Here is a 13,599-nt window from a genome sequence, read left to right as displayed (position 1 = left end):
ATCACTCATCTCACATCTCAACACATACGGCAAACAACAACGTCAACCCAGCCCGATCCCTGAGGCTTCTGGTCACAGGCCTCTGTCTGAACAATCCTTCACTGCCCCCGATGCCTCCTTTTACTAAGCCAGTTTTGTTACCAATCAGCCAGCTCACCCTGGATCTGGGACCTTATCAAAGGCCTTGTTAAAGTCCATGCCGACAACATCTGCCCTCGTCAGTCTCCTTGGCCATCTCTTCACAAACTCAATCAAATTCATCAGTCATGATTTCACACACACAAAGCTATGTTGACTGTGCCCAATCAGTCCTTGCTATTTCCAAATGCAGGAAGCTCCTGTCCCTTGGAATCCCTCCAGTAACTTTCTCCACCTGTGAGGTAAGGCTCACCAGCATGTAGTTACCTGGCTTGTCCTTGCAGCCCTGTTTAAATAAAGGCATTACTTTAGCCACCCTCTGGTCCTTTGCAGGTACCTTGCTTGTGACTAAGGAAAACAAAAATCTCTGCCAGGATCCCAGCAATTTCTTCCCTTGCTTCCCATGATGTCTTGGTCAAGTGCTTCCATCTCATCCCCTCGTGATCTTCAATGTCTTATGCACAATGTTCCACAGTAAACAAGCTCGGGCTCTCCAGTCCTTCCTCATCAGGTTCTCCAGTCCCAGTAACATCCTGATGAATCCCCTTTGCACCCTTTCCACTGCAACCAAGTCAAGAGTTGTACAGTGTGGAAATAGATCCTTCTGTGCCGACCCCTTTACTCATCTACACTAAGCTCATTTGCCTTTATTATGTCCATATCTTCCTATGCCTTGCCTCCTTACCTGCCTGTCCAAATGCCTCTGAAACGTAGTGACAGTGTTGACTCCACACCACATCCTTTGTCAGTGAGTTCACGCTATAATCCACACTCTGTGTTAACCATATAACCATATAACAATTACAGCATGGAAACAGGCCATCTCGGCCCTTCTAGTCCATGCTGAATGCTTACACTCACCCAGTCCCACTGGCTCGCACTCAGCCCATGATCCTCCATTCCTTTTCTGTCCATATACCTATCCAATTTTACTTTAAGTGACAATATCGAACCTGCCTCTACCACTTCTACTGGAAGCTCATTCCACAAGCTACCACTCTCTGAGTAAAGAAATTCCCCCTCATGTTACCCTTAAACTTTTGCCCCTTAACTCTCAAATCATGTCCTCTTGTTTGAATCTCCCCTACTCTCAATGGAAACAGCCTATCCACGTCAACTCAATCTATCCCCTTCATTATTTTAAATACCTCTACCAAGTCTCCCCTCAACCTTCTACGCTCCAAAGAATAAAGACCTAACTTGTTCAGCCTTTCCCTGGAACTTAGGTGCTGAAACCCAGGTAACATTCTAGTAAATCTTCTCTGTACTCTCTCTGTTGATATCATTCCTATAATTCGGTGACCAGAACTGTACACAACACTCCAAATTCGGCCTTACCAATGCCTTGTACAATTTTAACATTACTGTCAACAACAGAATTCAATTTGCAAAACATTGGCCAGACCACACTTGGAGAACTGTGTACAGCTTTAGTCACCACACTGCAGGAAGGGTGCGGGTGCAATAGAGAGTGTGCAGAAGAGATTCCTGGGGATGTTGCCTGGAAAAGACAGGCTGGGTTTGTTCTCACTGTTGTGCAGGAGGCTCAGGGGAACCTTATAGAGGTTTATACTATTATAAGGGGCACAGATAGGGTAGATAGTCACATTCTTTTTCCCAGAACAGAGGAATCTAGACAATAGACAAAGGATAGTATTCAGCCAGGCACTTTTTCCCCAAAGCAAAATTGCTAATACAAGGGGGCATAATCTTAAAGTTATTGGATGAGAGTAGTGGGGGGGGGGGGCTTGTCAGAGCTAAATTTTGTATACAGAGTGGTGGGTGTATTGAATAAGCTGCCAGGGTAATGCAAGAGAAAGATACATTAGGAACATTTAAGAGACTCTTAGATAGGCTCAGTAGGAGGGGAAGTTAGAATGATCTCAGAGTAGGTTAAAAAGTTGGCAAAATATTGTGGACCAAAGGGCCTGTACTGTTCTGAGTTCTGTGAGAGGACACAGGTGTTTAAGGTAAGAGAGGAGATGGAAAGGAGATAGAATGAGAGAGTTATAGAGTGATACAGTCAGAATTAAACCCTTTGGCCCAACTATTCCATGGCATCCCCATGCTAGTTGCCCACATTCAGCCCATAACTCTCCAAGCATCTATCCAAATCCCCCTTGAATGTCACAATTGCACCTGCCTCAACCACTTCTTCTGGCAGCTCATTCCAGATACTCAATACCCTCCATGGAAATAAGGGGTCACATTTCAATCTCTCCCCTCTTGTATCTGTATTGTCTACCTTTGGACCTGAGGGACACATTTTTCACACAGAAGCGTGGCTGGGTGCCTGGCATGAGCTGTCATGAGTGTACGCAGCAGTTGGACGGGTACTTGGATGGGAAGGTGTAGGTGGAGATGGATCTAATGCAGGCAAATGGGATTAGTGTAAACAGACATTACGGTGGGCATGGTCCCAATTCTGTACTATACATTTATAAGAGAACAAGCAGTCCCAGGAAAGACAGACAGTCTGGCTCCCTTAGTCAGGGAGTGGGAATTGTTGGAGTTCATCGGCTGCCTGAACGTTACTCTGTTCCCCTCCCCTCCCCTGGGGCACTGCCCACATTTCAGCGACGGCCCCTGCTCCCAATCTAATCACTGCCAGAGCATCCTCAGCTTTATCCCCAGTAAATCTTAATCTCCCATCTCTTGGGATTTTGCAGGCGCCAGTAATCCCAGGCTCCCAGTGGCTGATCCTAGCCTCACAACAGCTTAGACAGCAGTGTCTGCTCACATCCCACCTGAGCAGGCATTCACCACTGCCCCCTCGCTGGGGCAGACAGAAGTGTCTACAGCCAAAGGCCGGCATTCAACAACCCCCTCCCCCTCACCGTCCCACCTCGAGGAAGGCATTCCCACCCAATCCCTCAATGCCCAGGAGAAGGTGGATTCGGTTTGGGAAGGTGGGGGCGCACAGAGAGGAGGGGATCTCAGGACAGTGTCAGTGGAGCGAGAAGTCCCCAGTACGTCAGGGTGTGACCTGGAGTGGAACTTGAAGGTAGCGATGTCCACTCTCTGTCCTGGAGGGGGAAGGGGTGGACCTGGGGAAGAAACTGCATTGTGGTTTGTAGGGGCTATCCACTGCAGCCACTGTGAGGGATGGTGGGCTGATGGGGGTGTGTGGGGTGGCAGTAGGGAGGAGGGGAAAACAGGTGCAGACCCTTTGGCCCACCCTGCCCTGCTACTCTGGTGTACACTAGCCCCAGCTCACTGCCCTCTGTACCTTGATGACCAACAGACCCATGACACCTCTGACTCTGCCTGGTGACCAGTCTCCAATCAGCACCAACAAGTACACTCATCTCACTGAGTGCGGGGACCTTAGCAAAAGCATCCTGAAGGTCCAGACACACCACATCTGGTTCCCCGCCCTCTCTTCCAGAGCCTTTCTCCAAGCAGATTGGTTATACACCAACTCCTAGTCCAAATATCCGCTCTCTTAATCCATTTTTTTTCCACGTACTCAGTTATTATATCCCCTACTAGTCTCCCTGTGTCTCCCCAGGCATCTCCACATCTCCCCCAAGTGTCTACACCTCTACCATCTCTTCATAGTCTGACCCTGTCACCCACAGACCAGCCTTGATTGCATCCACATAGACCATTTCCCCCAGTTCCAATTCTCTGACTCCCCCATCCTCCTCATCTAGTTTTAAAGGGACGTCTCTTTAATCTGAGGCTGTGTCCTTGGACGCTGGGCTCTCTCACTACTGAAAACATCCTCTCCATGTCTACTCTATCCATTCCTTTCAGTATTTGGTAGTTTTCGATGAGATCATTCCTCATCCTTCTAACCTCCATCAAATACAGGCCCAGAGACATTAAAACAACACACACAAAATGGTGAAATGCAGCAGGCCAGGCAGCATCTATAAGGAGAAGCACTGTCGACGTTTCGGGACGAGACCCTTCGTCAGGACTAATTGAAAGGAAAGATAGTAAGAGATTTGGAAGTAGTAGATTTTCCTTCGCTACATCGACAACTGCATTGGCGCTGTCTCCTGCACACATGCTGAGCTCGTTAACTTCATTAACTTTGCCTCTAACTTTCACCTTGCCCTCAAATTTTTTTTATTAGTTTTATTATACATTTTCTACATAACTACAGATAAAAAACCCCAGATCAAAATAAAGAACATTGATACAGTGCAAAAATAAACATACAATAACAATATGATACAAAGAAAGATAATTGAGAAAGCACCCAAATTGAAGACAAGTAAAATTAGTATCCTCCCCAAGCCCCGCAACATAAAAAAAAACTCCAGACCAACCACAACACAATATAGAGAATATAAATCAGGACAATCAAACCCCCAAAACTGTAAATACACTTAGCAACAGAAGATATTAATGCCTACTACCAAAAGAAAAAGGAGCTGAAAGCAAGGGACCGAAAAAGAAACCTTAGTTAAGAGGAAGGTTATGAAAGTACTCAATAAAAGGTCCCCAGACCTTATGGAACTTTAAATCTGAATTAAGAACTGAATAATGAATTTTTTCAAGGTCTAAGCAGGCCATAATATTGATAAACCATTGAGCATGCGTGGGTGGGGCAACATCTCTCCATCTAAGGTGGATTAAACGTCTAGCCAGGAGAGAGGCAAAAGATAATATTCGACACTTAGTCGAACTCAGACGTAAATCTGTCTCACTCCAGAAACCGAACAAAGCAATTAAAGGGTTTGGTTCTAGGTGGTGATTCAGAATATACGATAACGTTATGAAGACATCTTTCCAAAATTTCTCCAAGCTGGGACAAAACCAGTACATATGAATGAGAGAGGCCTCGCCCCTTTTGCATTTATCACAAAGCAGACTAATGTTAGGGTAAAATCCAGATGACTTAGATTTAGACATATGGGCTCTATGAACAATCTTAAACTGTAAAAGGCAATGGTGAGCACAAAGAGAGGTTGAATTAACCGATTTGAGAATTGAGTCCCAAGTCTCATCAGATAAGGAGGTATTTAAATCCTGCTCCCATGCCATTTTAATTTTATCCACAGGGGCACGTCATAAGGTTGCTAATTTATCTCGAATAAATGATATTAAACCTTTACCTCATGGATTAATGGAAAGAAATAAGTCCATAACATTTTTCTCAGGCATTTCAGGGAAGTTAGGAATTAAAGGAACAATAAAGTGTCTAATTTGGAGATATCTAAAAAAATAAGCATTGGGCAGATTGAATTTAGCAGAGAGCGGTTGAAAAGAAGCGAAGCGATTATCAATAAAAAGATCTTCAAAATGTCTAATGCCCTTCCTATACCAATCATGGAATGCTGAGTCATACGTAGTAGGTAAAAAAAGGTGATTATGTAAGATAGGGCTAGAAATGGAAAAACCATGGAAACCATAAAATTTCCTAAACTGAGCCCATATACACAAAGTGTGTCTAACAAGAGGATTAACTATTAATCTGGACAAACTACTAGGGAGTACAGAGCCAAGAAGTGCAGAGATAGATAATTCTTTAGTGGAGCTCAACTCCATTGCCACCCAATTAGGGCACTCGGGTTGGCCCACTTGCCCTCCAATTTACCTGGTCCATTTCCCACACCTCCCTCCCCTTTCTTGATCTTTCTGTCTCCATTTCTGGAGACGGCTTATCTACTGATATCTACTATAAGCCTACAGACTCTCACAGCTACCTGGACTATTCCTCTTCCCACCCTGTCTCTTGCAAAAATGCTATCCCCTTCTCACAATTCCTCCATCTCCACCGCATCTGCTCTCAGGATGAGGCTTTTCATTCCAGGATGAAGGAGATGTCTTCCTTTTTTAAACAAAGGGGCTTCCCTTCTTCCACCATCAACTCTGCTCTCAAACACATCTTTCCCATTTCCTGCACATCTGCCCTCACCCCATCTGCCTGCCACCCTACTTGGGATGGGGTCCCCCTTGTCCTCACCTACCACCCCACCAGCCTCCAGGTCCAACGTATAATTCTCCGTAACTTCTGCTACCTCCAACGGGATCCCACTACTAAGCACATCTTTCCCTACCCCCTCCCCCTTCTGCTTTCCACAGGGATCGCTCCCTACGCAACTCCCTTGTCCACTTGTCCCTCCTATGCCTTCCCACCGACCTCCCTCCTGGCACTTATCCTTGTAAACGGAACAAGTGCTACACCTGCCCTTACACTTCCTCCCTCACCACCATTCAGGGCTCCAGACAGTCCTTCCAGGTGAGGCGACACTTCACCTGTGAGTGGGCTGGTGTGGTGTACTGTGTCCGGTGCTCCCGGTGTGGTCTTTTATATATTGGTGAGACCCGACGCAGACTGGAAGACCGTTTCGCTGAACACCTACGCTCGGTCCGCCAGAGAAAGCAGGATCTCCCAGTGGCCACACATTTTAATTCCACATCCCATTCCCATTCTGATATGTCTATCCATGGCCTCCTCTACTGTCAAAATGAATCCAAACTCAGGTTGAAGGAACAACACCTTATATACCAGCTGGGTAGCCTCCAACCTGAAGGCATGAACATTGACTTCTCTAACTTCCGTTAATGCCCCTCCTCTCCTTCTTACCCCAACCCTGACATATTTAATTGTTTGCCTGTTCTCCATCTTCCTCTGGTGCTTCCCCCCCTTTCTTTCTCCCAAGGCCTCCCGTCCCATAATCCTTTCCCTTCTCCAGCTCTGTATCACTTTCACCAATCACCTTTCCAGCTCTTAGCTTCATCCCACCCCCTCCAGTCTACTCCTATCATTTCGCATTTCCCCCTCCCCCCTCTACTTTCAAATCTCTTACTATCTTTCCTTTCAGTTAGTCCTGACAAAGGGTCTCGGCCCGAAACATCAACAGTGCTTCTCCGTATAGATGCTGCCTGGCCTGCTGCGTTCCACCAGCATTTTGTGTGTGTTGTTTGAATTTCCAGCATCTGCAGATTTCCTTGTGTTTGCTCCAGAGACATTAAATGCACTTTGTACATGATCCCTTTTGTCCTGGAATCATTCTCGTTAAACTCCTCTGCACCGTCTCCAATGGCAGCACATCCTTCCTGAGATATGGGGCCCCAAAACTGCTCACAATACTCCAAATGTGAACATATTTGCATAACAATAAGGCTGTAAAGCCTCAGCTGTACATCTTTGCTTTTATATTCTAGTCCTCTTGAAAAGATTACTAACATTACATTTCTCCCTTTTACAACTGACTGAACCTGCATGATAAACTCGGATTCCCAAGTCTGTTTGCATCTCTGATCTCTGAATATTTCCCCATTAGAGAAATAATTTACACCTTTGTTCTCCCTACTATTCCATCTACCTCTTCTTTGCCCATTGTTCCAACTCATCAAAGTCTTTCTGCACACTCCCTGCTTCTTAACACTGTTTCTCCACTTATCTTTGAATCATCTGCAAACTTAGCCACAAAGTCATCAATTCCATCATCCAGAATATTAATGTATAAAGTGAAAAGTTGTATCCCAAACTGATCTATGTGGGGCTCCACTAGTCACCAACAGTAAAAAAAAAACCCTCTATCCCCACTCTCTGTATTCTACCAGTCAGCCAATCTTCTATTCATACGAGCACCCTGCCTCTAATACTGTGGGCTCCTGTCTTGTTTATTAGCCTCATGTACAGCACCTTGTGACTTCGCCTGTTCAACTTGCCCACTGTGGCCAGGTACGTACACACTGTTGTTACCTGTTCCAGGCACAGTCTGACTCAACAGGAATCTGTGCCTGTCAGATTCATGTGGTGACACTGTCTGGTGTCGGACTCACCTGGGACCCTCTGACCCGTGTCGGACTCACCTGGGTGACCTTGTCGGTGACATTGTGACTCCTCTCCCTGACCTTGGGAGCAATGATGTCCTTGTCAGTGGTGGCTGGCAGGGTGATCTGATCCCCTTCCAGGTCCTTAAAGTTGAGGGTGATCTGTGAGATCTTCCTGACTGCGCGGGGCTTCGCCAGGTCAGTGTCCGAAGTGGAGCTGGAAAGTTGGGCTCTTAGCACACCCTTCACCGCCTCTGCAGTCACCACAGCACAAGATGAGAGTCTCACACGAGGGATCATTTAGAAGGTGTACATATTCAGCTTCTCCCAGAGAGGGGAGGATCTCTGGAATTTTCTGCCCCAGAGGGGCATTGGGTAGATCTATGGGGTTAGTACCTAATGAACTGAGAGGCTGAGGGGCTCGGGCCCGGGGTAGCTCAGCCCTGATTGGAGTGAATGGTGGGATAGGCCAGGGAGATTGAGGGGAACCTCCATGATATTACAGTTCTCCAGACAAATACTCACAGAATCATGGAGCATTTGCAAAATGTTTATTTACATTTCAGATAGCAACACCAGTTTAACACCCGTCATGGGGAATTATTGCTGTTATTGCTAACTATTCATTTTTGATGAACATTTAACCGCACCTGACCAGCTGATCAGAATCTTTTAATAGCCCAAGACTCCCTCCTCACTGTCAACAACATCACTGAATGTGTCACCTACAACCTATGTTCCTATCCAGGTCACTAGTGTAGAAATTACTCCCTACAGGGTGCCAGCACCAATCTCTGTGAAAACCACTGGTCGTACATTTCCAATCACAAACATCACCTACCACCATCAAATTCGAACCCAATGTCCCTTATCACATGGGCCCGAACCCTTGCACTAGTATCCCACGTGGGACCTTGTCAAGTCTTATAGAAGGCCACATGGACTACTTCTGGAACATTAGACAAAACAGAACAGCACAGGCCACAACCTTCAACCTACAATGTTATTCCAAACTATTTAAACCTGTGACATATTTAATCCAATCCCTCTTCCTAGCACATTAATCATATCCCTCCCTTTCCTGCACATTTACATGCCTGCTTAAGAGTCTGTTAAATGTTTGTATCCTATTTGCTTCCACCACCACCACCCCAGCAGAAGATCCAGGCACCTACCACTCTGTGCAAAGAAACCTGCCCCATACATCTCCCTTGTGCTCCCTCCACCACCTTAAATACATGCCCTCTGATATCAGACATTTCAATCCTGGGAAAAAGATACAGTCTGCTCTATCCATGCCGCTTATAATCTTATAAACCTCCAGCAGGTCTCCCCTCAGCCTCCATGGCTCCAGAGGAAAAAACTCATGTTTGCCCAACCTCTCTTTATAGCTTATGCCCTCTAATCCAGACAGCATACCATCTCCACATCCTTCCTGTAATGAGACGACCAGAACTGAATGCAACACTCTAGATGTGGTCTAACTAGGGTTTTATAAAGTTGCAATGTAATTTCCTTTTATACTCCTGGAAGGCCTCCCCTTCAGAACTCTCTCACTCATACTTCAAGCCCTCATTCTCAAATGCTAACCCAGTCTCTCACCCCTCCCTCCTCAATCATCACACCCATACACCCTACCACGCAAAGAGAAGTTTGTCCAAGGATATCCATCCTCCCCGAATCCTCCACCCTCACCCAACCTCTCAAACCCTCACATCCTACTGAATCTCTTCTGCACTCTCTTTTCCTAACACACACTTCCTGTGTAGCAGTGATCAGAACTGTGCACAATACTCCAAGTGCAGCCTAACCAGTGTTCTGTAAAGTTGCAATGTAACATTTTGACTGTTATATTCCATGCTCTGACCTCCCTCATACACATCCACCACCCTGTCCACCTGTGTTGTCACTTTCAGGGAACAATGGACTTGAAATTCAAGGTCTCTCCATACATCAACATTCTTTTGTACTCTACCATCTACTGTAGCTGCCCTACCCCTATCAGACTTCCCAAAATGCATCACCTCACACTTGTTGAGACTCAATTCGAACTTTATACAAGAGACAATGATGATAAAATCTGGGAATGCCAGTTAACCCAGAATATTCGAGGTTAGATCAGAGAAAAGGAGGAAGCAGCTGTCAGGTACAGGACTGGTAACAAGTCAGTTATGGCTTATAGGAGATATAGGAGAACTTGAGTAAGAAATTAGGAGGACAAAAAAAGGTCACAAAATGACCTTGGAAAGCAGGATTAAGGAGAATCCCTAAGCATTCATGTATATTAGAAGCAAGAGAGAAGCTATGAAAGGAATAGGTGCCCTCAGGGAGTAGACAAGTCACTCATGCCAGTGGCCAGGGGCATAGGCAAAGTAACTATCTCATGGGTACTCACCAGGGAAAAGAATGCGAAGGCTGGAGAGTTGAGGTTATGTAAATATTCTGTAACATGTCCACATCAGGAAGAATTGTGCACATTAGGGTAGATGAATCCCCAGGGGATGACAAGAACTATCCCAGAATGGTAAGATACACAAAGGAGGAGATGGTTTGGGCTCTGATGGAGATGTTCTCATTTTCATTAGGCACAGGTGAGGTACCAGAGACTGAAGGAGAGCCCCCCTTGTTCAGTAAGGATAAAGCTAGTGAGCCTTACATCAACTAGTAACAAGCTGCCAGAGGAGGAGAAAACTCTGATCTATGTTCACTTGGAAAAGCAGGGACATTCAGAGCAGTTGGCATGGCTTCTGCAGGGGAGATCATGCCTCCCAGAACTGTGCAATGCAGAAACAAGTCCTTTGGCCCAGCACATACATGCTGACCATGATACCTATCTATACTGATCCCATCTTCCTGTGACACTCCGGCAGCATGATGGGACATGCTGCCAGAGGAGGTGGCAAAGGCAGGTTCAATTATAATGTCTAAAAGGCCAAGTATAGGTACTTCCAATCCACATACCTGTATTTGACCCTTTAGACATTGTAATTGTACCTGCCTCTACCACCTCCTCTGGCAACTTGCTCCCAGTGCCCTCTGGGTGAAAAGTTACTCCAAAAATTTCCTATAAATGTCTCTTCTGCCTTGGTCGATGAAGACTAACACCAATTGCCTTCCTCACTACCCTCAACATTTCAGGGAGTCTGGGACTTCCATCAGAAGGTCTCTCCATAAATTGAAGACACGTGAGATTCTGCAGATGCTGGAAATCTGGAGCAACACACACACAAGACGCTGAAGGAATTCAGCAAGTCGGGCAGCATCTGGAGAGGGGAATAAGCAGTCAACATATCTGGTCAAGACCCTTTATCAGGACTGGAAAGGAAGGGACAGAACCCAAACAAAAAGAGTGGGGGAAGGGGAGGAGCACAAACTGGCAGATGACAGGTGATTTCAGATGAGTTGGAAGGTAGGAGGGTGTGGAAGATTAAAGGGAAATTCTGTGAGAAACTGAGGTGTTGAAGAGGAAGTGCTGAAGGAGAATCTTTCTCGGCCTCCTTCGGTCCAAGGAACACCATCCTAACCTATCAAATCTCTCCTTGTAGCCCAACCCCTCCAGTCCCGGCAACATCCTTATGAAACTTTTCTGCACCTCCATTTTATCTTTACTGTGCTCACAATAGTCCAAAGCAATCTCACCAATGACTCAAACGTCTGTAACATGACACCCCATTTCCAATAGTCAAAGCCTCAGCAATGACGACAAGCGTGCCATACACATTCTGCAGCACCCTGTTGACTTGCGTCACCACTGTCAATGGACCAGATGGCAGTACCCTTTGGTTTCTGTCCTTCAACACACCCTAGGATCCTGTCCTTCACTGTGCATATCCTTCCCTAATTTAAATTCTCAAAATACAACACTTCACACTTGTCTGAATTAAATTCTATTATCCATTCCTTGACCCACCTTCACAGACAATCGATATTGTTGCAACCTTAAACTTCTTCACCATCCACCACACCACCATCTGCAAACTTACTCATCGTCCCACTGATATTCTCATCCAAGTTGTTAATATAGATGACAAACAACAATGGACCAAGCTCTGATCCCTGCAGCACACCACTGGGCACTAACCTCTAGTCTAAACAACAACCCTTTACTAACTTTCCAAACCCTACCACCAAGCTGATTTGGTATCCATCTGGCTGCTTGCCCAGGGTCCCAAGTGATCTCACCTTCCGGACCCTGTCAAAGGTCTTGCTGAACTCCATGATGCAAGTTAGGGGTTGGTCAGGTGACTGTGATGGTGAGGACACTGAGAAGAGTGTTGTGTCTATGACTAGGGAGTTACGACGGGGTTTTCAGAAGGCATTTGATAAGGTACCACACACGAGGCTGCTTAACAAGATAAAATCCCGTGACATTACAGGAAAGATGCAGACATAGATAGAGGAATGACTGACAGGCAGGAGGCAGTGAGTGGGAATCAAAGGGGCCTTTACTGGTTGGCTGCCAGTGATCAGTGGTGTTCCTCAGGGGTCAGTATTGGAACCGCAACTTTTCACATTGTCATTGATTTAGATAATGAAATTGATGGCTTTGTGGCAAAGTTTGCAGATGATATGAAGATAGGTGGAGGGGTAGGTAGTGCTGAGAAAGCAATTTGATTGCAGCAGGACTCAGACAAATAGGAAGAACAGGCAAAAATAGAGGCAGATGGAATATAGTATTGGGGAATGTATGATAAAAGAAACAATATTGTGGGACTATTATCTAAATGGGGAGAAGGTTCAAACATCAGAGGCACAGAGGGACTTAGGAGTCTTCATGCAAGACTCCCAGAAGGTTAATTTCCAGGTTGAGTCTGTGGTAAAGAAGCCAAATATAATGTTGCCATCTATTCCATGTTGGGAATAGAATATAAAAGAAAGGAGATAACGCTGAGCCTTTATAAAGACACTAGTCAGGCCACACTTCAAATATTGTCAACAGTTTTGGGCTCCATCTCTCAGAGAGGATGTGTTGTCATTGGAAAGAGTCCAGAGAAGGCCCACGAGAATTATTCCGGCATTGAAGGGGTTAATATATTTGGAGCATTTGGCAGCTTTGGGCCTGTACTTGCTGGAATTTAGAGAATGCAAGGGTGGAGGGATTTCATTGAAATCCACCTAATATTGAAAGGACTAGATAGGGTGGATGTGAAGATGTTTCTCATGTTAGGGGTAACCAGCCCTAGAGGGCACAGCCTCAAAATTGAGGGGCAACCCTTTAGAACAGAGGAATTTTTTTATCCAGAGGGTGGCAAGTCTGTGGAATGCTCTGCCACAGACGGTGGTGAAGGCTAAGTCAGTGGGTATACTTAAGGTGGAAGTTGGTCATTTCCTGATCAGTCAGGGCATCAAGGGTTACAGCAGGTGTATGGGGTTTAGTGGGATCCAGGATCAGCCATGATGGAATGGCAGACAGACTCGATGGGCTGAATGGCCCAACTCTGTTCCTGTGTCTCATGGTCTTACAGGTTGAGTGTCTAAGAATCAGGCCTGGGGATAGGGTAAGGGTTACGGAACCAAGTGGTTGGTGGGATGGGATGGGTGACTCCATGATGGTGTTTACCCTGGCAATGTGAGGCCAGTTCCCCAGTTAATCCAGGGAGTCAGGGAATAGAAAGGGGGACATTCCAGAAACCTGGAGGGTACTGCAAGTGGATATATCACCTCCCACTTTCAAAACTCAGAATGTCCCAAATCTCTTGGGCAAGAAACAGCTTTGTAGTG

General features: G+C 45.9%; 1 protein-coding gene across 6 annotated transcripts in view; it reads right to left on the bottom strand.

The window, feature by feature from the left end:
* Positions 1-13,599, bottom strand: part of LOC132398709 (potassium voltage-gated channel subfamily H member 2-like) — a 197,862-nt gene that overhangs the window by 84,970 nt on the left and 99,293 nt on the right. For 5 of the 6 annotated variants that reach the window (XM_059978535.1, XM_059978525.1, XM_059978563.1 and 2 more), the window contains one exon: positions 7,918-8,132. The exons of the other annotated variant lie outside the window; for it this stretch is intronic. In XM_059978535.1, the coding sequence (XP_059834518.1) occupies positions 7,918-8,132 (215 nt within the window). The remainder of the gene's footprint in view (positions 1-7,917; positions 8,133-13,599) is intronic. 6 annotated transcript variants of the gene reach the window in all.

The sequence above is a fragment of the Hypanus sabinus genome, chromosome 1 (genome assembly GCF_030144855.1).
Source record: "Hypanus sabinus isolate sHypSab1 chromosome 1, sHypSab1.hap1, whole genome shotgun sequence".
In the NCBI taxonomy this organism is placed as follows: domain Eukaryota; kingdom Metazoa; phylum Chordata; class Chondrichthyes; order Myliobatiformes; family Dasyatidae; genus Hypanus; species Hypanus sabinus.
This window is presented reverse-complemented; position numbering and strand designations above follow the sequence as displayed.